The sequence below is a fragment of the Phocoena phocoena genome, chromosome 6 (genome assembly GCF_963924675.1).
Source record: "Phocoena phocoena chromosome 6, mPhoPho1.1, whole genome shotgun sequence".
NCBI classification, from domain to species: domain Eukaryota; kingdom Metazoa; phylum Chordata; class Mammalia; order Artiodactyla; family Phocoenidae; genus Phocoena; species Phocoena phocoena.
The window spans coordinates 109,515,979-109,542,736 of NC_089224.1; the positions used below are offsets into that span (position 1 = coordinate 109,515,979).

General features: G+C 57.8%; 1 protein-coding gene across 1 annotated transcript in view; it reads left to right on the forward strand.

The window, feature by feature from the left end:
- The first annotated feature begins 200 nt into the window (after positions 1-200).
- NCS1 (neuronal calcium sensor 1) overlaps positions 201-26,758 on the forward strand; it is a 43,575-nt gene continuing 17,017 nt past the window's right edge. The window contains exons 1-2 of the mRNA XM_065878976.1: positions 201-264; positions 23,948-23,972. Of these exons, the coding sequence (XP_065735048.1) occupies positions 201-264; positions 23,948-23,972 (89 nt within the window). The remainder of the gene's footprint in view (positions 265-23,947; positions 23,973-26,758) is intronic.

Below are 26,758 nucleotides of genomic sequence, written 5' to 3' on the forward strand. Positions count from 1 at the left end.
CGGCGCCCGGAGAGGGCGGCGGCCGGACGGCCCGGGCCTGCCGAGCGGCTGCCCCGCGCCCCGGGCACCGCGCCGCGAGCCGCAAACAAAGGCGCGGCCCCGGCCCGCCGGCCCCCCGCGCACCCCGCCCCGGCCCAGCCACTCCCGCTGGGCGCCCCGACGGGGTCCGGCCCGGGGCGCGGGGGCCGCGGCCGCCGAGGATGGGGAAATCCAACAGCAAGTTGAAGCCTGAAGTCGTGGAGGAGCTGACCAGGAAAACCTACTGTGAGTGCGCGCGCCGGGACCCCCGCCCTGCGCTGCCTGGCGCTGCCTCCGCCCCCTCGCGCCCCTCCCCCCACGCGCGGTCACCACCCCCACCCCCCGCCCAGCGTCCGCTCCGGGCCCGTTCTCCGCTCCCCACGACGCCACCACCCTGCCTTGGCCATCCCCTGCTCTGCACCCGCCCCGGGCCCCTCGGAAGCTCCCGGCCGCGCCCCCAGCCCCACACCTGGCCCTATTGTTCTAGGACACCCCCCAACCACGCGCTCCCGGGACGTGTGCCGCCTGTCCGCGAGCGCGGCGCCACCCCCGGGCTCGGAGGGAAGCCCCCAGCCCCCCCGCGGCCCCCCCCCCACCAGAACTGTCCAAAAGGACAGGGGTGTGCAAGGGCGAGGGGCGGAAAGTGGGCGCCTGCTTGCGAGGTGGCTCCGGCTGCGCGGAGCCGACTGGCACGAGCGCAGCGGGGCGGGTGATTCATGCATCACGGTGCCGCCGCTACTGCTGCTGCCGCTGCCGCCGCCGCTGCTGCCGCCGCTACCGCTGCTGCTGCTGCGAGGTTGGCCTGTCGCCCCCTCCCTGGCCCTGATCGTGTGTGGTGGGGTGGCGAGACTTGTCGGAGAGCTCATGGCAGCGGCAGCGGTGAAGGGTCCTGTGCATCCTCTTGGCTGCACGGTTTATAGGCTGAATTCTCCTCTGGCCCAGATTGCACCTTCCCAGCTTCTATCTGTATCTGCCAAGCTGGGAAATGGGTTTCTACAGCCCTGGGTGATCTGGTCCATCTCATCTTTTAACCGTCTGGGGCACCCCTGAGAGGAGGGTCTGTCAATTTCAGATTTCTCTAGATCTGTCCCAGTGTGTCTCTCTCCACGTGCCCAACTTCGCAACTCTCCGGTTGCCTCACCTCTCCAGTTTCTCTGTACCAGACTTCTCCCTTCCCTGCAAGCCTCTTGGAGATGTCCCAGCGTGCCAAGGGTTAATGGCACTGGGTCCTGACCACACGGTCTTTCTTTTAGGGTCTTTCTTTTGGGGCATCGGAGGAGGACTGCTGAGTGGTCTGGAAGGGCTTCTGCCTGGGGATCTGACTTGGAACGGGGCAGGGGCTCTGGGCTTGGGTTGGGATTCTGAGCCCGTACCTGGGCAGCTGCGTGGGTCCAGCCGCTCTGTGCCCTCCCTAGACGGAGGCAGATTGACCGCCACCTCCACGCGTTGATGGAAGCTTGGGAGGTAGCTTGTGATGGTGCATTGCACAACCTCTGCTCGCCCCTCCCCCCACTCCATTGGTCTTCTGGGCACGTTTGCAGGTCTGTCCAAGCCCACACTTCAGCTCCATGCCCCTCACCCCCATGTGCTTGGATTGAAGGGGTCTTTCCTGAGTGGGTGCTAGGCCACTGGGAGGTACTGGCCCCTCTCCAGTGGAATTCTGCAGCAAGGCGCTCACATCCCAGTAGCTGCTCCTTGAAGGGCTGAGGCTCTGAGGACCAGGGACTCCGTCCTTTCTGCTCTTACCTTCTTTCCAAGGTGGGTAGGTGGCCCTTCCCAGTTTGGCTGCTGTTTTGTGAGATTTGCTGGGCCTTCCTTCAGGCTCTGTCCAGCTGCGGCCTGTAGCTGTCAGCAGGCAGGCTGCACACGGGGCTTCCCGGGCCCCTGGGCTTGGGGAGGCAGAGGGTCCAGTGGGTTTCAAAGGAGGAGTGAGCTTGGGCTGCACCAGGGTGTCTCCATCACCTGCGAGCTGAGTGGAGCCAGGTTTCCTGCTTCTGGAGCACATCATGCACCAAGCTCCCTGCCTCCCTAACGCGTTCAATCCTCACAGTAGTTCCGGGACCCAAGATCCCAGGGCCCATCAGCAGGCAGTGCCAGGACTCGAACTCAGGCCTGTCTGGCCCCCAAGTTAATCCCCTTGAGAGACCTCAGAGCTCACGCTGAGAAATCTGGAGGGGCTTTTTTTCTGTGTGTCCCTTTCCGATTTCTAAGCCTGTGATGGTGGCGTCTGGGTTGGGAAGGCACCTGGGGCGGTCATTTTGTCCATCACCCTCTTTCTGGGCAGATCTGTCAACTTTGGGAGAAGATGAGTCAACAAGGCCTTGTTAGGAATCAGGCCCATGGTGCTGGGCTGGGCCGGGCTATTTTAAAAGGCCTTTGGAGAGCTGGAACAGTTTCGATGAGGGAGAGAGTGAGCCGGGTACTTTTCCTCTAGGGCTCTTATTGGGTTTGGGCTGATGGAGGTCGTGGTGGGCTCGTGGGACTCCTGTCTATCTCCCTTGCTGATGTCGGCTCCCTCAGGGCAGGCCCTTCCCTGTCGGGTTGCATTGGCACTTAGTAGGGCCACAGGTATCTGTTGAATGAAAAGTCTCCCGGCAGGAATAGCAGGAAAAGCCTCCAGCCTGTTCTAAGGCCCCAGATGGGCCTCCTTTGGCCGGGGCGTGAAGCCGTCTGCTCTTTGTTCAAGGGGTTCTGTGTGTTATACGGGGTCAAGAGAGGAGCGCTTAGGAAGGACTCTCAAATGTCAGAATCTCCTGGAGGGTCCGTTAAACACCAAGGTGCCTGGGTCTGGTCGCCCTCCCAGATTTCCGATTCTTAGAGTCTGGGCCGGGCCCAGGAATTTGTACCCTTAACGAGTGTTTGTCATGCAGACCTTGGTTCTGAGGAGTCCCAGTTGAAGACCTACAACTGGTTCTGGGAGTCTTGGCATGTGTAAGCCTCACCTGGTGTCCTAGGCCACCTCGGCATCCCACAGCCAGCCACAACGCCGAGGGGGGCCCAGAGGGGAGCCCCAGATGTTCATGCCCAAGTCAGTCCTGGCTGCCATCCTTGGTGTTGAGTCTCCTGCTCTCTGGAAAAGACTGTCTTGGTGATCTGTGTGTGTGAGGACGCAGGAGGAGTTCTGAGAGCTCCAACCGTGTGGCCCTCCCTTGGCACATCTGGATTCAGCCTAGCTAAACCTCTCTGTCATTCAGCTTTAACACTGCAGAACAGATTTTTTTTCCCTCCGCTGCGGAAAAGATTTTGTAAGTCATCAGCGCCCCGTAACCCAATCCTCACCCTCCCCGGCACAGTTCACATCCAGGGGCAGCAGGAGGTTTGCGAGAGACGGAGGTCCCACCCAGCCGGGACTCATCAAACAGCGCTCGGTGGGCTTCCCTGGTGGCGCAGTGGCTGGGAGTCCGCCTGACGATGCAGGGGACGCGGGTTCGTGTCCCGGTCTGGGAAGATTCCACATACCGCGGAGCGGCTGGGCCCGTGAGCCATGGCCACTGAGCCTGTGCATCCGGAGCCTGTGCTCCGCGTTGGGAGAGGCCACAACAGTGAGAGGCCTGCGTACAGCAAAAAAAAAACCCAAAAAACAAACAAACAAACAAAAAAAACAGCGCTCGGTGTGGCCAGCAGCCCGGTTTCTGTGAGGTCTGGCCCACTTTTGTGCAGTTTGTTGGTAAGGATATTGTCATCCCTGTGTGCCCAGGCTGTGGGACAGGCCAGCCCTTCACCTAACTGAGCCTCAGTTTCCTCATCTGCAAAGTGGGTGTGCTCATGGTCCCTGACTCCAAGGGCATGTAAGGAGGCAACAAGATGATTCACACGCAGCAGAGCATAAGGCGTATGGTAAGAGGTCCCTGACGCGTGACACACACTTGTCAGGGATGCAGGGATGCATGTTAGTGATCGTTACTAACACGTTGTTTTGACTACACAACTCGGCTTCATCCCGAACCGGTCGTAAATATATCTTGTGAGCAAAGTCAATCTCTCCATGAAGGAACCTCCCTACGGCCCTGGTCTTTGTGCCTGGCACTCAGGAGGCGTGGAAAGATGGGACTTTTGGTTTGCCCCGAACCTTAGCAGGTTCTTGTTTTACCTGCTGCAGTCTCTCCCCCACCCCCATCCCACTTGTTAATTTTGAGGCTGCCCTGACCTGCCCTTCACTGTGTGCTCACTCTGTCCTGGGCACAGAGATGGAGATGTGAACGAGAGAGATGTAATTCCTGCCCTTGGGTGGAAACTAGCCAGGTCTTCCGGAAAACCGAGCTTGTGGGGCTCAAGCCGTCTGTCGTGGTCTGAGCTGCATCCGTTTAAAGACTTCTGGGCCAAGCCAGCCAGCCCCAGGAGGCAGAAACCTCCACCCTCTCTCCCCCTTATTCTCTCCCCGTGGTGCTCGCGGCTCTCCCCACGGAGCCTCCTTCCAAAACTCAGAGGAGGTCCCCTCCTCCCTCTGCTCTTGTTGCCAATCTTGGGTCTCTTCGGCCTTTCCCCTGATGCCAGAATGGTGGAGGGAGGGGCATCTGGATTAGGGGGTGGTCAGCAGCTAAAGTGTCTGCAGCCCAGAGCACAGAAGGGGACCCCCAGGAGTCTGGTTGGGAGATGCTGGATGTCACCAGCCTCTCTGGCTTTGGGAAGGGTCCCATGAGGGTCCCTTCCTGTAGAATAAGGAATAACTCTGATTGGTGCTTCCCCCCACCCAACTCTGCTCGACCATGGAGGGCAAGACCTTGACTTGGGGGGAGGCAGTATCTGGCACCCATCTTAAGTTAAATGAGCGAGTTGGGGCGTGGAGGGCCCCACAGCCGAGAAAGGGATAAGCCACCCGGGAGAGGGAAGGCCCTGAGGGAGGGAGGCGGCTTCTGCGATCCCTCTGCCCCCTGTGTGTATGCGGGTAAGACCAAGGAGGCTGCTCCCCGACTCCACTGGAGGCTAAACGGCAGCAGCAGGAGGAATCGAGGTCAGACTCTGACAGCTGGGCTGGGCAAGAAATATCAAGCCTGTTGTAAACTCAGTATCCTGGAGAATGGGCTGGGTCCTCACTCGGGCTCTGTGACCTTGGGCAAGCTGCTTACCCTCTCTGAGCACCAGTTTGCTCATCTGCGGTACCTGCCCACGTGACTCTGTGGATCTAAAGGGGAGAGGGCTTGGAGGTCCGAGCGTGAGACAGAAGGGGAGGGGGCGCTGTTTAGCCACAGAGTCTCAGGGAGGGAAGTAGACCCCGGGGACCAGATGCGCCGGGGTTCTGGCCCTTTCCTTGGGCAAGCCCTGTCTCACGGAGCTTCACTTTCCTCCTCTGGAAAACAGGCATCAGGGGGGCCCCAGAGGTGGGAGGAATCTGCGCACTTGAAGGGTTTAGCGTGGTGCCTGGTTCTGGGGGGACCCTTTAAACCTCTCCTGGTGGCAACTGAACCTCAGAGGCAAGTCCTCTGTCCTCCAGCGCGGGATGGGCCCACTGGCTTACAGCCACCCCTTGCTGAGAGAAGCAGAGGTCAGAGAGGGGCAGGGACTCCCCCGGGGCCCAGAGCCCAGGCCTCCTCCAAACACCTCTTCCGGCTCTTTTTGCATCCCCCAGCTCCATCCACCCCCATCCCCACCCTAGAGAGTTCTGGCATGTCATATCTCACAGTGTCAGGTGAGAGCCCTTCCTCCTGGCCGTGGCCTTGGGATTGGGCCCAGATTCCTCTGCTCCCAAGGCCAGGCCTGAGCCCCTCTGGGGCAGATGCAGCCGGCCAGTGCACTGGGCTCACGCCATCCCTCACCAAGGGCCCCAAAGGCCGTAGGAAAGGTTTTGGACGTTTTCCCAGATGGGTGGGGCCGGGGGTGGCCGTCTATGGATGGAGGTGGTGGAGACGTTAGATTTGGGTTTGGATATCCTTTTAGCACGTAGTCCCTAGTATGGAGGGGGTTGGAATCAAGGCCGGGTGATCATGGTGATAAATTGGGGGTATCACTGGGGGTGATGTCAAGGACAGATCCTACATATATTTAGGAGGAACACTCAATAGGACTTGGTACATAGGTTTCATTACCTTGTAAATTCGGGATTATATACTTTTTAACTTCTCAAAATCTGACAACTGTGAATGTTTGCCCATGATTTTTTAACAATACATCATATGAATGCAACATATTTTATTTAATCCCTGGCCATTGGACATTTAGGTTGTTTTTTTTTCTCTCTGATATGAGCAGTGCTTGAGAATCATCTCTGTACTAAATCTCGGCATGAACATCTTTGTAGTAAATCTTTGCACATGTCTCTTCTTGAAGATAAATTTCCCCGGCTGAAGCTGTCATATTAAAGGCTGGGAACATCTTAAAAGGCTTTTGATTGAAAAATTTTTCAATTGCTCTCCACAAAGTATGTTCCCATTTATATTTTCAGCAAAAGTGGATGGGAGAGTGCCTGTTTCCCTGCATCCTTGCCAGCACTGAGTGTTATTGTTTTTCTGAATAATTGCCAACTTGATGAGGAAGAAAAGAGTAGCTCACTGTTTCAATATTCATTTCTTTGATTAGTATAAAATAAAATCCTGGAATCTTTGAGCTAGAGGAGACTTTGGGGTCATGTAGTCCAAAGTCCTCATTTTACTAATGGACCAGTCTAGTACCAGAGAGGTGAAGTATCTCTCGCAGGGTCACGTGGCAAATACCCGGGGCAGGTTGACTCCTGTCGGGTGCCTCCCATGGCGCCGTGATGGGTTGCCTGCTGGGGTGGAGATGAAGATGTCTTGCTTTCTTCATTGAAGCTGATGGGGTTCATCTTGTCCTAAATCTCTCTTGCTCTCCAGTAAGGAAAAGAAAAACCAGTATAAATTAGAAAGAGGTTCCTCCTTACTGTCATTATGAGATGAAACACTTTGCACAAGTGGTCTATCTACCACGGCAGAGATCGTCATAAATTAACACGCCAGGTTTCCAGGTAATGTGAAATTGGGGTCAGGTTCCCGGCTGGGGGTGGGACAGCAGAGTGGTGAGGGCTCAAGGGCCAGCTTGCCGGCCATGTGACCCTGGGGAGCCCCTCACCCTGCTGAGCTCTGGGTGCCAGGTGTGTGCCGTTGGCAGGCACAGGGACCTGCACCTAGTAAGTGCTCAGTAAATGTCCTCGCAGGAATGGGGCTGCTTGGCCGTCGGAGGCAGGGGACGGTTCGCGGCCACCCCCCTGGGAGGTAACAGGGTGAGCTGTCACAGGCCCTCGGCTGAATTGGGAGTGAATGTTAAACGCACACGGCTTCTGTGTTTGGCCTGGCTGGTAGCTGGATTGTTCTGGGAGTTGGGGAGGGCGGGCCGGCTCCAGAGTGCTGGGTTTTAGGATCCTGCGTGGACGCGGGCCTGGAGGACTGGAGACACACCTGTTTGGGGTTCTGTCCCAGAAGCACTGCAGCCTGGACAGTGACTTTCGAATCACTAGCCCCCCCCGGGCCTCGGTTTCCCGCTCTGTACAGTATTCAGATTGCCAGATGGTGAGACTTCCATGGGGCAGCTCCTCCGGGGCCCCAGGGACGGGATGTGCTCGGGCTCCGGTGTCTCATGACTTGGACTCTCTGGCTGGCTCAGCGACAGGCAAGTCTTTCACCTCCTGATGCCTCAGTGTTCTCATCTGTGAGTTGGAGATTATAATGCCCTCATAACACAGGGCTGTTGCGTGCGGGGTTAGAAACAGCAAAGACACTGAATTTGGTGGCTTGGGTGCTCCCCGTAGCTCATCAGTGGTGATGGAGACCCCGTAACCAGCAACGAGTAAGGATCAGAGGCTGTCACCTCGGCCGGAGTCTGGCATTAAGCATGCCAGCCCAGCTCAGCGTTGATGTGTTCGTCACCCACTCCTCCCAGGAGCCGTGCATGGTCCCCACTCTACAGGTGGGGAAACTGAGTCTCAGAGGGGACCGGCGCTGGCCCAGGGCCACACATCTGGTGAGTGGTGCGGGGGAAATTGACCCTGGGCTGTGATGAGGGGCCCCGTGCGGTTGGTGCAGGTGTGCGAGTGAGCGTGAGTGAGTGTGGGCGTGCGCCCCTGGCTCATGTGGGCCTGCTCCGAGCGTGAGTGACGGGGTCGTGGCACGTGTCAGGAGTGAGTGAGCGGCACGTTGGTGTGTGTGACGGCAGGTCTGAGCAGGTTGTAATGTAGGTGTGCAAGGGGGGTGGGGGCCCTCAGGTGGGAGGCACAGACAGGCCGGCCCCTGGATCAGAAGCTGATTGCTCAGCTGCCCGCCCTGGGGCCAGGTGGCGTGGCTGCCGCCTCTCTCCCCTTCTGCCCTGGCCTCGGTGGTCTCTGGGGGCCCTCTGCCCTCGAGCAGTGGGGAAATGTCATTGGCAGGGGTGACAGTGATGATGACTCTTGTTTACCAAGTGGGCACTTGGTGCCAGGAGTGTTGAGTACAGATTTTCCCTCCTGTGTTCTCCCCACAGCCCTTGGAGGAGGAACTATTATGCCCATTTTACAGATGAAGAAAAGGAGGCCTGGGCAGGTTCAGGGACATGCCCAAGGCCTCCCAGCCAATCAGTGGCCAAGCTGGGGCTCAGGCTTAGACCTTTGTCTTGCCAAAGCCATGCCCTTCCCACCCCGTGCCCGCCTCCCATGACCTCTGTGAGCCTTGTAACCTTAGAGCTGCTACTAAGAGTAGTGAGTGTCCCATCACTGGAGGCATTCAAGCAACTGCTGGAGTGTCAGACACTGCCAGGCGTCCTGGATTCCTGGGCCGGATGTGAGGTTGGGTGGTGGGGTGGTAGGATCCTTCCAGCTGGGAACACACAGCCCTATTGGTCTTTTTTTTTTTTTTTTTTTCTCTTTTTTTGGCCACACCGTGCAGCTTGCAGGATCTTAGTTCCCCGACCAGGGATTGAACCCGAGTCCTCGGCAGTGAAAGCGCAGAGTCCTAGCCACTGGACCGCCAGGGAATCCGCCTGGTCTTGCCGTTCTGATTCCTGCAGGGGACTGGGGACAGCCTCACTTGGCTTCCTGTGGGATGGAGGCAGAGTCGAGGCCTTCAGTACAGTGACAGGAGGAGGGTCGTGACAAGTCCAGGGAGCATCACTAAGAGTGTACAGCGGGCTGGGCCGCACCCAGGCCTCTGAGGCTTTCTTAGCCTTTGCCCCATCCGGGGGGGTCCTTGGGTGCTAAGGCACAGCCCGAGGATGAAGCCGTGGAGGCCCAGAGTGCCCCGGCCATCCTGCCCTGCCCGTGCCTGGCGTGGCCTGGGGGCCTCAGGAAGTGTCTGTTGGTCAAGGGAGAGACCAAGTCCTCACGGGTGCCATGCGGGGCTCAGAGGCACGGTGACAGAGAGGACCTTGGGCTCTGGAGGTCTGGTAGCAGTATCCTGGGGGATTGTAAGCACCTTGAGGGGAGGGATGCATCTGGTGGGTTTGGGCGTTTGCTCAGTGCCCAGCCGGGAGCTGTGCACAGAGCAGGCCTGTGAATGCCTCTGGGTAAGGCTTGGGCTTTCCAAAGTGCTCGCCATGTGTTGCTTCGTTCTGCTTCTCTGCTGACCGGGGCGGGGCCCACCTGTGTCCCTGACCTGCAATCTGATGGGGGTGGGGAATTGCCAGGGAGCTAAGAGTCTGGGGTCCTGGTTCCAGCCCAATTTGCTGTGGCTGCGCCTCTCAGGGTCTCAGTGTCCCCATCTGTCCCACTCTCAGTGATATGGATGTCACCTTTTCTCAGCCCCAGGGAACCCTGACGGTGCCATCTAGGAGGCCGTGCTCCCCACCGAGGGAGTCTGGGTTGGGGTTGCCCAGGATGGGTTCAGGGCAGCTGTTGGCCCTGGCACTCCTGGTCTCATGAGGTGGCCCCAGGAAGCTGGTGGCGCATCCAGGCCACCGTGCTCTGGATTCCCTGGCAGGGGAGAAGGAGGAGAGCGGAGGAATGTGGCTTTGAGGAATGTTTAACCCAAGGCAGAAATAGCACTCTGCAGTTTTTATTTCAGGCTTGGGTTTTCAGCTAGGAAGTGGGCTCAGAGCGCCATTCTGTCTTTCTCCAGGCTCCACCAGCTCCCCCACTGCTCTGGCCTTTTGGGGACAGGAAGTGGCCTCTTTTTTTTTTTTTAGAAGTAAGAAACTGCTGTGGGAACCAGAAAGGGCCCTGGATTTGGAGGCAGACAGATCTAGGTTCAAATCCCCTGTTCTCCACTTCCCAGCCCTGTGATCACTTCCTACCATGAACCCCTGCTTTCTCTTCTAGGGAACTGCGGGGAGGGGGACGGCAGCTGAGATGGCTTGTCGGTAGTGTCAGGAATTCCTCCTCAGGGACCAGCCGGGCCTGGGTACAGAGCCCAGCTCCTCTCATCAGCTCTGGGATCTTGGCCAAGCCCTTTCCTATTGAGCTTCCTCACTTCATCTGTAAAATGGGCAGATGACGCTAACCCCGCCTCCCAGTATGGTGGATGGAGCGAGTGTGAAACTATTGGCAAAAGGGCCTGGCACACGCTAGGCTCTTGAAATCCCTCCTCTGAGTCCTGGTGGCCTCATACATAAAATGGGAAAACGCCTCCTGCGGACCTGCTGCGGGAGAAATGAGGGTCCTCACCTGGGCGAGGGGCAGCTGAGACCGCCTTCCATCTGACCTTCTGTTTGCCTCGTTCCTCTGAGCCTGAGCAGGACCCACCCCCGCCCACACTCAGCTTGCATCAGCGCCCAACGTCCCCTTGCATGGAGGTGCCCTGGGCCCAGCCAGTGCCCGCCCCAGACCTGGTGGTGAGGACCTGTTTAACCCACCTTCTTGCCATTCGGCTGTGAGCGCCGTGAGGGTCGGACGCGTCTGGTTTCACAGTTCACTGCTGCATCCCTGCTCCTAGGACAGAGCCTGGAGCACATTTGTTGGAATGAAGGAAAAAACAATTCCATAAACAGACGAGCTAATGAATGAACGACATTTCTTTTCTTTTCTTTTTTTTTTTTTTGGCCACGTGACGTGTGGGATCTTAGTTCCCCGACCAGGGATCGGACCTGGGTCCCTGGCAGTGGAAGCGCGGAGTCTTAACAGCTGGACCACCAGGGAAGTCCCTCAACGACGTTTCTTCTCATCCATCTCAGGTCTTTGCTTTCCATTTGTCTGGCCTCCTCCTACCTCCTGGCCTGGGTGACGAGGGGCTTAACACATCTCGGGGGGGCGGGGCGGTCCTCAGAAGTCAGGTGCTGGGAGGCTGGGCCTCAGCAGGTGAGGCTTAGCAAAGACCCCAGCCCCTCTCACCGTCTGGGGCTGGGGAGCCGGGGAGGGGAGACAGCCAGCTTGGCCCCTCCTCCAGGGCCCCTCCTTCTCCTTTCTCTTTGTATGAACCAAAAGATTCCTGTTCCAAGGCAGGAGATGGGGCTATTTTTGGCACTGTGGGGGAAAAAGCCAACGCTTCCCTTCTGTTCAAAAATATATGGTGTATGTGCTGGGCAGGCAAGGAGCTAGACGAGCTCAAAGCCTGTGCTGGTGGGGCTCCTGTCTCCCGGCACCCGTCGCCCTGCCACTGTCCGTGGCTCGGTAGCCTACACGGCCACGTTGGATGATTATTGTTTCCAGACTGCCTATGATGGGGCCCTTGCTGGGCCTGAGCAGGACAGGATCTTAATTAAAACCAACAGTGGCCGTCAAAATACAGGAGAGGAGCCTGCTAGCTGCTCTCACCTTCATTCGTGTTTCCTCTGCTCTGGCTCCGTGGAGGGGGTGAGTGGTCCTGAGAAGCATTCTGGACGCAGCTTGGGGAAGGAGGCCCGTTCTCTCACAGCTGGAGGCCCTGTGTACCCGTGTGGGCAAGTCTGGCCGAGGGCATCCCCGGGCCGCTCTGCCACCCCTCACTGCCTGATGCAGAAACTGTTTGTGGAACAGCTGTCTCCTGCCAGGTCCCGTGGGTGCCAGGACACGAGGCACATTGGATGGATGGATTTCTGGCCCTCGTGGCATTCACAGCTTGGTGAGGAAACGAGACAGAGCGTTGCACAACGCTATGGGAGCCCACCGGTTCTGTGGTGCACCTGGGAGGGCTTCTTGGAAGAGGCAGCGTTTCAGCGGAGACTCAAGGGTAGGGCTGCCAGGTATACTAAACAGTTATTCATTGTTTATGTGAAATTCGAATTTCACTGGACATCCTGTATTTTTATTTGCTAAATTTGGCAGCCCTACCTGAGGGAGAAGTAGGAGTTGAGAAGGCACAGAGAGGTTTTGGGGCGGGGGAGGGTTTATGCGAGATGTTGAGAGCGTTTCAGACAGAAGGAACAGTGTGTTCCGGGTCTGGAGGCCTCGAGGTTGCAACTCTGAGGCCCTGGAAACCCGGAGCGGGGGCGGGAGTGTAGAGGGGATGCACGGTGAGCCAGAGGCCTAGCGGGGTAGCCCCTCAGAGGGGCCGGCTGACCAGCAGGGAGGGCCCCACCCGGAGGGCACACTGATGGAGCTAGTCTTGGGAAACAGGCAAGGACACAGGGCACACTAGGGGAGACAGGGCCCTCCTTGGGCGAAGGAGGCACCAGTGGGCGTTTTGGGTCAGGGTCAGGGTCCAGCCTCTGGGGGGCTCTGGCCAGGCTGGTGGGTGTGCGGCACTCTAGTGGTTGTGACCTTAAGGACGGTGGCCGATCCGGCTCGTGTCTGAGCTGTGATGAAGACCAGCCCAGCGTGTCCCACCCCCTCCCAGGGCTGGGGATGAAGCAAGGAAGTGGGGGCTATGGCTGGGGGGACGGGGTGGATAGGAGGAGTGGCAACTGTCCACGGCTTCCTGTAGCCCCCTCCCCTCCCAGCTGCTCACGTTATTGGCCCTGGTCATCCTGCCTCGTCTTTGGGTGCTGTGACACCTTTGTTAATAATAGTAGCAGTTGTTAGTATCTTGGAGCCCTTTGCTGTGCTCTGTGCCCGTAGCCAGAGGAAGCTCCACACGGCGCTTCCTCTGGCTAGTGCTTTGTTCTAGAGAGATGTGGCTTCTGGTGGTCCCCTGGCCTCACCATTCTCTGTATCGTCTCTGGGTTTTGGACATCGCGCCCCACCCCCCTTGCTGGAAAGCCCTTTCTCTTTGCCTGCTGAAGTCTGATCGTCCTTTATGTGTCAGCCTAAGCGCCCTGTCCCCAGGGAGCACGCCCTGACCCCCCCCTGCTTGGGTCGGGTTCCAGCTTTACACTTTCCCTTCTTATCACGGCAGATAATTAGACAGCTGTGTGGTCGTGTGCTGTAGGTCCGCATCTACTGTTCCATCAGGGCCTCGGAGGACGGCGTCGGGGCCTGGGTCACTGCTGTGTTCCCTGGCCCATTTGAGTGCTCAGAAATTAATTGTTGGATGAATGAAGGGGTGAAAAATCCCATTTGTTCCTTCTAACCACCCTGCAAGGAAGGTATTTGTCACCACCACCATCCCCATTTTACCGGTGATGAAACTGAGGCTCAGAGAGGTGAACTCAGTTTCTCCAGGTCACACAGGGGCTAAAGAATGACTCAATTCAGAAAAAGACCTTTCCTGTTGACCAGGTGCCTCAGGGCCTCCCACAGCCTCTGACCTTGGCAGGTGCTTGGAAAATGTTCATGAAATTGGGCTGAACCAAACCCCTGAGCCCTCGGCTCGGCTCGGCTCTGAAATGTTTGAGAGGTTCTCCACCAGGAGTCCTGAGAAAATCCCACATGCCGACTGCTTCCCACGGTCTCAAAGGAAGCAGAAGGTGTGGTTCACTTCCTTCAGGACTTACCACTCTTCTGGAAGATTCAGAGTCTGGCAGTAGAGATGGCTTGAACCAGGGAGTAGTTGGAGTCTTACCTTGGGGTGTGTGTGTGTGTGTGTGTGTGTGTGTGTGTGAGAAAGAGAGAGAGAGAGAGAGAGAGAGAGAGAGAGAGAGAGAGAGAGAGCCCATGTGTAGCCACCAGGGCAAGTCCATTTATTAGCCAGGAATAACTGAGTTTTAGAAAACTAAAGTAGGCATGTCTACTTTCCAACTTACCCACCTAAATCAAGCATAACACGTGCATTCTACAAGAACGAGTACACACTGAGTGCCTACTGTGTACCAGACGCTGTTCTGTGGCTGTGATGTAGGCAGACCCAGATCCTGCCCACGGAGCCCCCAATGATTGGGGAAGGACAGAATTGGAAAATACGGGCCATCACAAAGATGAGAACAAAACCACTCCTTGTACTGTCTCTCTGACATCACTGTCGTTAACATTTTCACCTGTTCCTTCTAGTCTTTTCTCTGTGTACACAGCTATGGTAGGCTTTATTATCCTCAGTTTCCTGACGAGGTTCAGAGAGGTTAACTGATTTGTCCAAGGTCACACAGCCAGGACATGGGAGAGCTGGAATTTGAACCCCCACTTAGTCAAAGCAAGTTGTTAATAGATCAGCAAATATTGAGGACCTTTGCTTCGGAGCCCCGGTGGCCCTTTGTTGGGGATTCAGAGAAACCAAAGATTCAGTGGGACCAGACAGCGAAGTTCAGGAAGCAGTCAGGACGTTAAAGAAGGTTATTCTCAGAATGTTTTCGTGTGACGTTTTAAATACTGCACTTCTGCACAAGCTCTGAAGTCACCCAGACCCTGGTTCTGGTCCCAGCTCCACTGCAGACTGACTTTGGTCCTTGGGCAAGTGGCTTCAGCTCTAAGGGCCTCAGTTTCCTGATCTGTATAATGGGGATAATCAAAACCATGCTGAACCACAGCATGGTTCGGGCACTGAATGAGATTCAGGCTTGTGAAGTGCCTAGTCTGGGACACAAACAGTCATGCCTAGTAAATGGCAGCTCTTTCGTCTTGCTATTCCTGGAAACCACAAGACGAATGACATCTTCCTGCAGTTTTACTTGAGGACATTTTGGCAAAAGTTATTTAACTTCCATAGAAATGAAAATCAATGCACTTTGTAACTTTAAAGTAAAACAAACATCTATAAATGATGGAATAGAATGCAAAATCTGCAGAAATATTTGAGCTAAAACACAAGATTTGAACTACACCTTGTTTCGGTGGTTGCCTAGACTCTGCCTCTCACTCCTGGGGGCAGGGGCACTGGCCTTCTCCCTTCAGGGGGTCTGGGGAGGGCACCTTTGGGGAGCCCTTGGACTCTTCTACCACATGGCCCTGCTCCAGGGACCAAGCAACAATTTCACCTACCTGTGAACTTGTCAGAGTGAACATTCTTTTTTTTTTTTTTTTTTTGCGGTACGCGGGCCTCTCACTGCTGTGGCCTCTCCCATTGCGGAGCACAGGCTCCGGATGCGCAGGCTCAGCGGCCATGGCTCGGGCCCAGCCGCTCTGCGGCATGTGGGATCCTCCCAGGCCAGGGCACGAACCCGTGTCCCCTGCATTGGCAGGCGGACTCTCAACCACTGCGCCACCAGGGAAGCCCCTTTTTTTAAAATTTATTTTTGGCCACATTGGTCTTCGTTGCTGTGCGCAGATTTTCTCTAGTTGCGGCGAGCGGGGGCTATTCTTCATTGCGGTGCACGGGCTTCTCATTGCAGTGGCTTCTCTTGTTGTGGAGCACGGGCTCTAGGCGCATGGGCTTCGGTAGTTGCAGCACGTGGACTCAGTAGTTGTGGCTCGTGGGCTCTGGAGCGCAGGCTCAGTAGTTGTGACACACGGGCTTAGTTGTTCCGTGGCATGTGGGATCTTCCCAGACCAGGGCTTGAAAATGTGTCCCCTGCATTGGCAGGTGGATTCTTAACCACTGTGCCACCGGGGAAGCCCCAAAGTGAACATTCTTACCCCGTTTGTCAGATGAGAAAACTGAGGCTTGGAGTGGGAAATGAATCACAAGGATTCAAGCTCTGTTTGGTAAATCTGAAAGCGAGAAGGGTCACAGCATCCAGGAGAAAAATGGAGCTCAGGGGCCTGGCTCTCCAGTGGAGGTACTGCCAAGGGGCACTTGGATGGGCAGGAGCCGCTGCTCCCCAAGTCTCATGCACCCCAGTGCCTGGCCCGCAGCAGGTGCTTGGCGAGGGCTTGCCATGGCTTAGGGGTGCTTGGTGTGCGGCCCCCTTCTTGGGGATGACCATCGCCGGGCTAAAGCCTTCTTGAGTTTGGGCTCCAGAGTCAGATGGACCTGAGCTCCCACCTCCAATCCTCTGCCACTGACCCTGTGACCTGGGACGAGTGCCTTTGCCTCTCAGTGAAGCCTCAGTTTCTTCATCAGTGAAGTGGGCTGTTGGGGACCCCCTACCTCTCAGCAGAAGGGCTGATGCAGCCCAAAAGCTCAGCCAATGGAGTCGTCTGGGGCTCAGGGAGGATCCTGAGGGGCCAAGTGGGATACAGGAGATTTGAGCTGGGGATTGAGTGGCTCTGAGCAGCTTCTCACATCCGTGTTCCCTTGAGGGCTTGGCTCCTTTCTGTGTCCTGGAAAGTTTCCTAACTTAGCACGGGTCCCACAGCCTGATGCCACCAGCCACTTGTCCCGCTGCTGCCCCAGTGGCGGTGAGACCCCTGCCGTTTAATTCTAATGCCGTAACTGTCATCGTGATGGCCCATCTCTCCATGTGGAGCACTTGTCACATGCTCAACGCTTTCAACCTCCTCTTGTTGGCTCTGACGGCAGCCCTGTGATGGAGGAGGAAACCATGGCTCAGAGAGGGGAGTGCATTGACCGGGGTCACACAGCGACCACGTGGTGGGTGGACCCTTCTCTGCAAAGGCCAATGGCGGGAGAGAGCCCGGGTTCTTTGGGCCACGGTCAGGTCCACCAGGCCTGAGCTCAGGGTGGCGAAGAGCAAGCCCCAGGAGCGGGGGGCTCAGCTGGCCGAGTCCCAGCCCGAACCCACCCTCTGTGGTCAGGGATCCACCATCCACTCCAGGTTCCTGAAGTCAGGCCTTACGGGCCTGAAGCTCCCCCCAGACCCCCAGGGGGCTCTTCTGCAGATGAAATAGCCCCAGAACTGCTCAGCCATCCTCCTGCCACCCCAGCACCCTGGCCCCTCTTAGTGCGGGGGCTGGGGGCACCGGGAGGGTGTAAGGAGCGAGGCCCGGGAGGCGGTCAGAGCCTGGTCAGCTGGGTGATCGTGGACACGGTTCCCTCTGTACCCTGGGACACTGGGTGCTTTGCGAGGGTCTCCGGAATCTTGTGTATGAAGGGCTGGATGCAGGGCTGGCAGCTGTAGTGGTGGCTCACAGGTCCGGTCCTTACCTACCTGTGGATGGCAGTCTGGTGTCCTGGGTCCTGGCGGGCAAGCCTGCACAGAAGGGTGCAGGGTGAGCGAGGCAGGCGGGGCCCCTACCAGCCGGTGCTCAGCCAACGAGGGTGGAAATAGTGAGCCAGGGAGGCTGGGCCACTGCCACCCCAAGGGGAGGGCTGTAGGGTTTGGGGCTCTGGGCACCTCGTTTCTTCTGGGTCAGGGCGAGGGGCTCCTGCAGCGCCCAGCACAGCCCAGACTGCCCGGGATTCTGGGCAGGAGGCCAGGCCTCCTTTCTGATGAAACTCAGGCTGGTCCTGGGGCCCAGCTCCCCTGCAGCTGGGCATTTATGGAGAGCAGGCATGGGGTGGGGTGGAGGGCGCTGGGTCCGCTCTCTTCCCTCCCCGGCAGAGGCGTGGGACGCTCATCACAGCGACAGTGACCGTGGCACTCGGGCTCCCGTGCGTGTTACCACGTTACACCTGGTCTGCGGCAGCTCTGCTGGAGGACTCCGCTTTACACATGAACCTGCCAGCCCCCCATCCAAGGTCACCTGTCGCGTTAGTGCATCTGGGACCTGGCCCAGGGCGGGTGCCCACCCTCCAGTCTCCATACCGCCCCTCATGGTGTCCATGGGCTGCTCCCTGGGCTCGGGGCCTGTGGGTCTCCATCGTCATTGACTTGCTGCCTGCAGGTCACTTCGTGGGAGCCTGGAAGTCTCAGAAGCCTCCAGAGAGGGGAAGCAGCATGGCCACGGCAGGCAGCCCGAAGTCCCCCTGCCCCTCCCAGGGGCACCAGTGCATTTCCACAGGCTGCTGGAAGCTGCTCCAACAGTGCTGGCTGACCTCAGGGGCTGTGGTCCACGGGTCTGTTACAGGTCGGGGTGGGGAGTGATTTGGGGCTGGGGAGCTTGTGGCTCCCGGGGGATTAGAGAGGGCAGCTCTCCTCTTACCCAGCCCTCGGTGCGGCAGGCCCCTGTGGGTGGGAAACCCCACGGGCATTCAGTGCTCTTTTCTGCCCTCCCCGGTGCAGCCCTTCGCACTGGCACAGCCGGGTAGCGTCGCTGAGAGCGGTGGGAGGAGCCCTCTCCCCCTTCGGGGACAGGGCTGCTGAGGCCCAGACCAGGGAAGTGAGGGGTCACGCAGGAGGGGGGCGGCAGACCCCTGGAATCCATGCCCCACAAGACCACCATGCTCTGCCATCTTTGCTACAGACAGCTGCCCCTCCTTGGGGATGCTGGGGTCACTGCCCCTGGAGTGGGGGAGTCAGGCTGCTGTGGGGCAGGGGGCCGCATCCTGGCCCACCAGCATGTTCTCTCCCTTCTCTGAAGAAGCTTTGCTGGGGGGGAGGGACATGACCAAATTAGGGATGCTGGCGGCTGCTGGGTGGGGACCAGAAGGGAGGGAGGAATGGAGGTGGGAGGCTGAGAAGAGGCTGGCACAGCCCTGGGCTGGGGTGGGGGACTCTGGGCCGGCCCTGGACAGTGTTCTCGTGCTCTCCAGGGAGCCTGGATGGGTGGGACTGCCGGTAGGGCACAGAATGGGGATCCAGGAGGGGAGTTACGGTCTGGGATGGGGGTCCCTTTGGGCCACTTGGAGCATGAGGGGTCCCTGGGCTGTCAAGAGGAGCCAGAAGCCTGGAGGGAGGGGTGCAGGGTGCACATGCCGCCCCCCAGAGAGCACGTGAGGAGGCCACGGAGGCAGGGACTTGGAGAACCCCAATATTTGGAAGCTGAGCAAAGACGGAGAGGCCTAGGGCCTGGGGAGGAGCTGTCTGAGGGGGGCTGCACTTCTGGAAGGTGTACAGTCAGTGATGTCAGGACTGATGGGAGGGTGGGATTCAGTGACAAGGGGATGCTGGCGGCCAGGTCCCAACAGCCCCCAGTTCTCTTTTTGTGTGAATCAAACCGGAGGCCCCTTTGCTGATGGTTTTCCTGCAGTGGGGGTGGCGGAGGCACGGCCGACACGCAGCCTTTGCCCCTGGAGATGGAAAGGGCCCGCAGGACAGCGGCTGGGGAGGGGGGCAAGGGCTCGCACGCAGGGTGCCCTCCACCCCTCCTGCTGCCGCCAGCGCCTCTGTGGGCCGCAGCCCCTGCTTTCTGTGCCCACCGTGTTTGAGCTGAGCTTCAATCAGGAGAGAGGTATTTTGCTTTAGGGAAATCAAAATCAGACTCAACATTTATCCTGGGCTCCAGGGACCGGCTCTCGTGTTCGCTCCTGGCAGACAAGAGCTGCGGGGAAAGGAGGGCGGCCCGGGAACGCGGCTCTGTGGGTGGAGGGGAGCAGGGGGCCCTGGGGGCACCCCTGCCACAGCAGGGGGCGGTGAAGGCTGGGCCGGGGGCAGGGGCTGGGCCCCTCTCTCCACGCTGAGCCCCCAGAAGGCTCCCTCCCGCTCTGCTGCCCCCAGCTCTCTGGGGAAGTCAGCAGGAGGGGAGTAGAGCTCAGCCCCCTGCTAAGCTGGGAATTTTCTATCCACCTCTCAAGAAACCCTCCCGGTGACTCTGCCAGGTCGGAGCTTGTACCCTATCCTTCAGATGAGGACTCTGAGGTTCAGAGAGGTTAAGTAACTTGTTTGGAGCAACCCAGTCTACAAGTGATCAAGACAGGTCTTAAATACTGATTTCCTAATGAGCCTGGGCACCCCGGTCCTGGAGGCGAGCTGGAGAGAGGCAGCTTGTTTTAAAATTGGCCGAAGCCAGTTGTAATTATGAAGGTAAACATGTTGTGAGAAACATGTTTCAGGATGTGTTCCCAATCCAGCCAAGTGGCTTGGTGTTGATGTGGGAATCAACAGGACACTGGGCTGGGCTCTGAGGGTGATGCCAGGAGAAGCGCCTTGACCCCTGGGGGCTTAGCGTCCAGCTGGGAAGGTGAGGGGGAAAAAAGGGCTTCTACTGAGCGCTCGCTGGGTGCCAGACCTCACGCCAAGCGCTTCAAGTCCATCCTCCTCCTCTAAGAGAGTCTGTTTGTCCCATTTTACACATGAACAAACCGAGGCTCAGAGGTGTGGGGTCATTCACCCAAGACCGCACAACCAGAGCCCTCCCTGTGGCCCACCCTACTTTACCGATGTCCCGTTACCCCCTTTCCCCGGCTTGGCCCCGGCAGGCAGTGCCCCGTCTGATCCTCTGTTGTACACTTGATGAGAAGACAGACTACATGTAAAACAGTGGGTCCCACGTATGAGAGGAGTTCCCAAACGGGGCTTGGGAGGGCTTCCTAGAAAAGGGACATCCCAGCTGGGACTTGAAATGTGTGTAGGGCTTACAGGTAGCAGAGGTGAGGGCGTGTGTTCTGGGCAGAAGGAACAGAGGTACAAAGGCCTGGAGGTGGGACCAGTTAGAGGAGCTTGAGGGGGTCACAGGGTTGGGGGAGGGCAGCAGAGCAGGGGCCAGTAGCACTGAAAATGACCTTCATTCGTGCTGGGCCTGGACCCACCGAGTGCTTGGTGGATGCTTGTTAACTGCATACTTGCAAGTCGGCTCTGGGAGGTGGGGCGATGGGACCAAGCTGGGAGCCTGAGCCTGTCGCTCTAGTATCTGGGTGGAGGGCGGAAGCAGAGGGACCCCAGAACGGTCCCTCAGCCCCCTTCTCCCTCCTAGTGCCTGTGGTGGTCGGAGCCGCTAGGGGTGTGCTCCTGGGCAGGACCCTTGGCCCTTCTGGTGCTGTGAGCGGGGCACACAGGTGGTGGGCTGATGAGGACAAACATTTCCCCCCAACTTTTTATTTTGAAAGATCAAGAGCAACACAAGTGCTGTGAGCACCTGTGTGTCCACATCTAGATTCACCAACTGTCAGCATTTTGCCACATTTGCTTCCTGTCTCTTTCTAACTATGTGTGTGTGTATTTCTGAGCCTTCCCCGAGAGGCTGCAGGCATCCTGGTCGTCGCCCCTAAGTGCTTCAGGGCACATCCCAAGGAAAAGGACATTCTCCCACATAACCTCCCTACCGTTCCTGCTCCTAAATAAACCAACAGTGAGTCCATCAGGGCATCCAACTGCCCGCCTGTAGGCAGCTTCCGCCAGCAGCCCCGTCGTAGCTGGTCTTTAACTCCAGATCCAGGACCCAGTCCAGGCATTGCGAGTTGCATTTGATGGCCTTGTCTCTTCAGGTCTTTTTTCTGGAACAATCCCCTGCCTTTTTTACCTTTCGCACCCTGACTTATAAAAGTATCCTGGCCACTTGTCTTATGGAATGTCCCCCGTTCTGCATTTGCCTGGTTATATCCTCACGATTAGACTCGGGGGGCTGGGGTTTGGATGCAGGACTGCCTGACCCTTGGGGAGGGGCTGGGGGCAGGTGACCAGCCCCCCTGAGACCTGCCTGCTGCCTGCCCCCCCTCCAAGACCCTCCCAGATCCTCCAGGCAGTCAAGCAGTGGCAGCTGCTGGGACTGGGACGGTGCCAGGGGATACCAGTTTCCTAAAGGTTAATTCGCTTAAAGCACAGGGCAGGGCCTGTCTGCCCCTCCCCAGCTCACAGCTTGGCTGCCTGCTGACCACACAGTGTTCTGTGATGGGACCATTCTAATGGGGCAGGGGACAGCCAAACATGTCTGCATCCTAGGAGCTTGTTGGGTGCAGGGGCTGGTGAGGGGCACAGGGGAGCCTGGAGGCTGAGAGGCCCTGGGGGGAGGCTGCTGGGGGACGGGGCGTGGGTGTGTGGTCAGGAGAGGGTTGGGACTTCTGAGCTGGGGGATTCCAGGGCAGCCTTCTCTGACTGTCAGAGAGTGGACCAGCCGCCTGAGCCCTTGCTACCCAGCTCCTGCCGTTTATATCACATGACGCCAAGGTCATACAAGGTCATGCAGCTCATTGGCTTACTCAAGGTGGGCGGGGGCGGGGCATCCACTTGGACATCCATCCTGGGTTCTGGAGGCACAGTCCTGGCCCCTGGCCCCACCCAGTCACCTTGGGTGACTTCTGGCAAGTAAGCAGACCTGCCTGAGCCTCAGTCTCCTCATTGGGAAAATGGGGTCACACCTACCTGTGGGAGTCTTATGCCCGTGAAGAGCACCAAGCACTTTAATCTTCACAGCAAGCCCATTTGACAGATGAGGAAACTGAGGCTCAGAGAAGGGAAGTACTTAGCCCAAGGACACACAGCTAGGAAGCTGTGGTGCTAGGTTTAAACTCAGGCCGTCCGGTCTGGCTGCAGAGTATAAGCCTCTAAGCTCCCAGCTGTGCTATGGTGGGACTCCTGTGTCTCCAGCTTGGGTTTTTAAGCATCAGCCCCTCAGCCCCTGCTGCCCTTCACTGCCAGGTGTGGGTGGCAGGTGTAGGGCAGCCCACCCTGAGTTAGACCATGGACACTTCCCTCTCCACCCTGCTGCTGGACTCCCTTCCCACCCGCTACCCTCTGCCAAAACTCTCTTGGAAAATTGCATTTTTTTACACCAGGTCTGGTTGTTCCTAGTAACCTCCAGCTCTCACTGTTGCCTCGCTCTTTTTGTCAGCATCCTGCTTATGGACGGGGCTCTTCCTTAGCCTCTGATTGGGCTCGTGGGAGGAGAGTGCCGACGAGCTTGCAGATGGCTGAGCCACAGACCTGAGCTCAGACCCTCGCACTACCACTTCACGTCCTGCACACTTTGTAACTCAGTTTCCCCATTTGCAGCCAGGGCAGAGTCACAGCTTCCGTGGGAGCACTGTCAGGGCAGCTGAGTCGAAGCACAGAGGCCCGCCCTGGTACAGATCGAGGCTCGCAGTGGGCACTCAGGACTTGGCAGCTGTTACGAGCTTGCTTTGAACAGTTTTTGAAAAGTGGCCTCAAGTGTGACCAGGCACAAATGGTGAGGTGGACCCCCTTGGGCCTCCCTCCTCACTTCTCTGGGAAGGGATGCCAGTTCCTTTATTCACCTGACCTGCACCCAACACCCACCTTCCTGTCCATTCGTTCTTTCATTCATTCATTCATTCTACAGGCCTGTATTGAGCACATCCGAGTGCCAGGCCCTGTGCTGGGGATTCAGGAGTTTTCACACCTGTTCTGATTGAATTCCCAGGACAGCTCGTGTGGCAGGTACTATAACTATCATTCCCACTTTACAAACGAGGAAACTGAGGCATGGGGAGCTGGAGGTGCTCTCTCAGTCACTCCCCGCCCCCTCTGCCCCGAGAATGAGTGAGGCCTTAGAGGTGGTTAGATATTCTTGTTCAGTGATTTGAGCGAAATGACTGGTTTTGTTCCAACCTGAACCGATTCAGTACTTTTCATAAAAAAACATTTTGTCGTTTGTTTCCTGATTCAATAAAGAATGACTGTTTGGGCTTGGCTGGAGGTTCAACTACTTTATACGGCTCATTCTAGCTTTTGGTGCACCGTTCTGTTCTCGTCTTGCCTATAAAAAGAACCCGGGACTGATGGCTCTGAGGGGCTGGAGGGATGGGTGGAGGAGGGGAAGGTGCTGGGTGCCGCCAGGGCCGAGGAGGGGGCTCAGCCTTTCTGCCCTGGCCCCCCGTGTGCAGGCAGGGCAGCTGAGAGCCTGGGGAAGCCAGTGACTTCTGTGACCATCCTGTCCCCAGGGATGCGAGACGGGGAAGAATTATGTCCTGCCTGCCCAGCCCAGGACTGCAGGGAGAGGCCAGCCTCTGCCCGCAAGAGGCTGATCTCGGCCGTCCTCCAGGCAGTGCGGTGGGCATCTGGAGGGGATGGGCCAGTGTTGTCCGCTGGGGGGTTAGACACAGAGCTCCTGACTGGGACTATTCACCGGGTGGGGTGGGAGTTGCGGACGCCTTCCTGTTCAGAGCTGGCTGGTGTCCAGACTTGGGCGGACTGGCTGTGGGCCGGGGTGGGGAGGGCAGGAAGGAGGCTCCCCTGTGTCTGTCTGTCCCCTAGGACACCTTCCTGAGCTAAAAGGCCACTTTTCTGTTTTCTTTTGCAGTTACCGAGAAGGAGGTCCAGCAGTGGTGAGTTTCCCCAAACTGTTGGGTGGGAGAGGGTGTGTTGGCTTTGTGTTGATGAGACGGCGGTCCAGCTGCCCAGGACAGCGGCACGTGGAGGACCCTCTGAGAGCGGCTTATCTACAAACCAGTCCAGGCAGCCTTTGTTCAGATTCCTTTGTTCACAGGAGATGACATAGATCCAGTTGAACTGGGATGGGGGTGGGGTGGTGGTGACTCCTTGCCTTGTGTGGCATCTCTAAGGACCACCAGTGTTAATTTCAGACTCTGCTCATCCAAGGGAGGGTTTTGGACCAGAAACAAGTCAGGAGACTGGATCCCAGGCCCAGCTTTGTCCCTAAATCGTCCCATGGCCTTGAGAAGTCTCTTCTCTAGAGTTCAGCCACCCTGTCTATAAAGTGATTGATTAGAGTGGATCAAGGATGGCAGATAGGTTTCTTTTTGGATGCCAGCTCTAATCAATCCATAGTAGCTGCCTGGAGTGCTGTGTTAAGAAGGTTTCTGAGGCTGTATATCATGGAGCAAACAGAAAGTATAGCATCATTAATGCCTGGAAGGTCTGGAATGGATTAGTTATGCCTGCCCTGGGGCAGAGACGGGAGAGTGGTATACTGTCTGTCATTGTGGAATGTGGAGCAGACAGGGGAGACTCACACATGGTAAGGTGAACCTGAGTTGAGAGTAGGTGAGCGAGGAGGCAAGCTTGGAGACCTTCCAGAAAGTTTGGTGGCTTAGAAATGGACTCTGCTCCTACCTCTTCCTATCCAAGTGACCTCAAGTGATCCAACCCCCCTCAGCCTCCGTTTCCCCACGTGTGTGACAGGAATGATGGGGCATCAGGGCGACATTCCCTGTAAAGGTCCCAAGAGATGACAGCCCTGGCAGTGGTCTTCCGTCGACTGTTCAGATGGGGAGCTGAGGCCTACAGATGTGCCCTCCCTCACAGCAGGCCGCAGCAGGGCCCAGGCCACGAGACGCCTGGTGGAGCCCTGCTGGGGGCAGGGCCAGGCTCCCCAGGGGCCACTGCTTACACCTTCCTGTCCTTGAGTCCAGGTGGCAGAGGGGGAGAGTTGTGGCTGCCCTGCTTGGCTCTGCTGACCCCTTGCTGGAGACCCCGGCTAGGTGGGCAGGACCTGGGTGGTGAGCTGGCTGTGCCCCACGGCGGGAGTGGATGCAAAGGGAGCAGCTGCCACTCCCTTCTTCCTCCCCCACATCCTGGGACCCAACAGGTGGGCCTGACCTGCCTCTGACCTCATTTTCCACTTCCGCACTTCCCCAGGTGAGCGTTCCAGAAATACTGCTGCTTCTAGGTTTTTTTTTTTTGGCTGCGTTGGGTCGTCGTTGCTGTGCGCAGGCTTTCTCTAGTTGCGGCGAGTGGGGGCTAATCTTTGTTGCCGTGCACGGGCTTCTCATTGTGGTGGCTTCTCTTTGTTGTGGAGCACAGGCGCTAGGCGCGCGGGTTTCAGTCATTGCAGCACGCGGGCTCAGTAGTTGTGGCTCACGGGCTCTAGAGCGCAGGCTCAGTAGTTGTGGCATACGGACTTGGTTGTTCCGTGGCATGTGGGATCTTCCTGGACCAGGGATCAGACCCGTGTCCCCTGTGTTGGCAGGCAGATTCTTAACCACTGTGCCACCAAGGAAGTCCTTGTTTCTAGGTCTTTATCTGTGAGGCTCTCCCTCCTGGATTGCCCTACCCGGCCTTCCCGAGCCTTTGTCACTCACTTTTCCCACCCTTCCTTTCGGGGCCATCTGAACTCCACTCTCCCAAGGCTTACCTAAGTCACCTCCTCCAGGAAGCCTTCCTGGATTCCTCATCTGTACATAATCCCCCTCCTTCCTACATGGCAGCCAGAGGGGTCTTTGTTGAGCAAATATTTAACAATGCCAGGCTTCTGCTTAAACTCTCCCTGGACTCAGGTGAAGTCTGCACCTCTGGCATGGTCACGTGGTTACGAGGCCCGGCTCAGGCCAGCCTTGCTGTGCCGACCCCTCTGGCTGCCGTTTCCTCCTCTCCTCTGCCCTCTGCCCTCTGGCCTGCCCAAATTGCTATCTGTTCCCGAATTCACCTTACTTTCTGGGGCTTCCTGACCTTTGCCTGGGCTGTTCCCCCTTCTGGGAACACCCCTCCTCCTCTTTGCTTGGCCACCACCTCCTCACCCTCAGGCCTCCTTCCCTGAAACCTCCTGAGCCCCCAGCTTGAGTCAGGGGCCTCCTCTGACCTCCCACAGCCCAGTGTCACAGCTGGGGACACACCAGGCACAAACAGGGCACACCTGGGACAAACAGCAGTTACAGGTCTGCGTCCCCCTCCGCCTCCCCTCCTGGCCTTGAGGCCGGCTCTGCCCTGTTCACTGCTGTGTCCCCAGGGCCTGGCCACAGCAGGTGCTCAGCACCCATCCGTCGCCCCGAGGTGCTTCACGTACACATTGTCATCGACTTCTGGGCGCTGTCCCGGGGGCTGCCATGGTTTATCATCTCCATGGCGATGGGAGAACTAAGCTGAGGCTCAGAGAAGGTCGGAGCAGGGATGAGGACGAGGTCTGTCCTTGCAAGGCGGCAGATGCCTCCCCAGTGCTGCTGGGTGCTGGGTGCGCTCTCAGATGTGGCCTTGTTCATTTTGTCCTCGTAGTCACCCAGAGCGGGGTCCCACCATGGCATTCCCTAGACGAGGCTCCCGAGCCCCAGGAGGTGCAGGGCACACCTGAGCCCTGGCATCCTCCCCCGCTCCCCTGAGTCGTCCCCAGGAGAGACAGGAGGCAAAGTGGCCAGAAGGGATCCGGAACCAGGGCTTG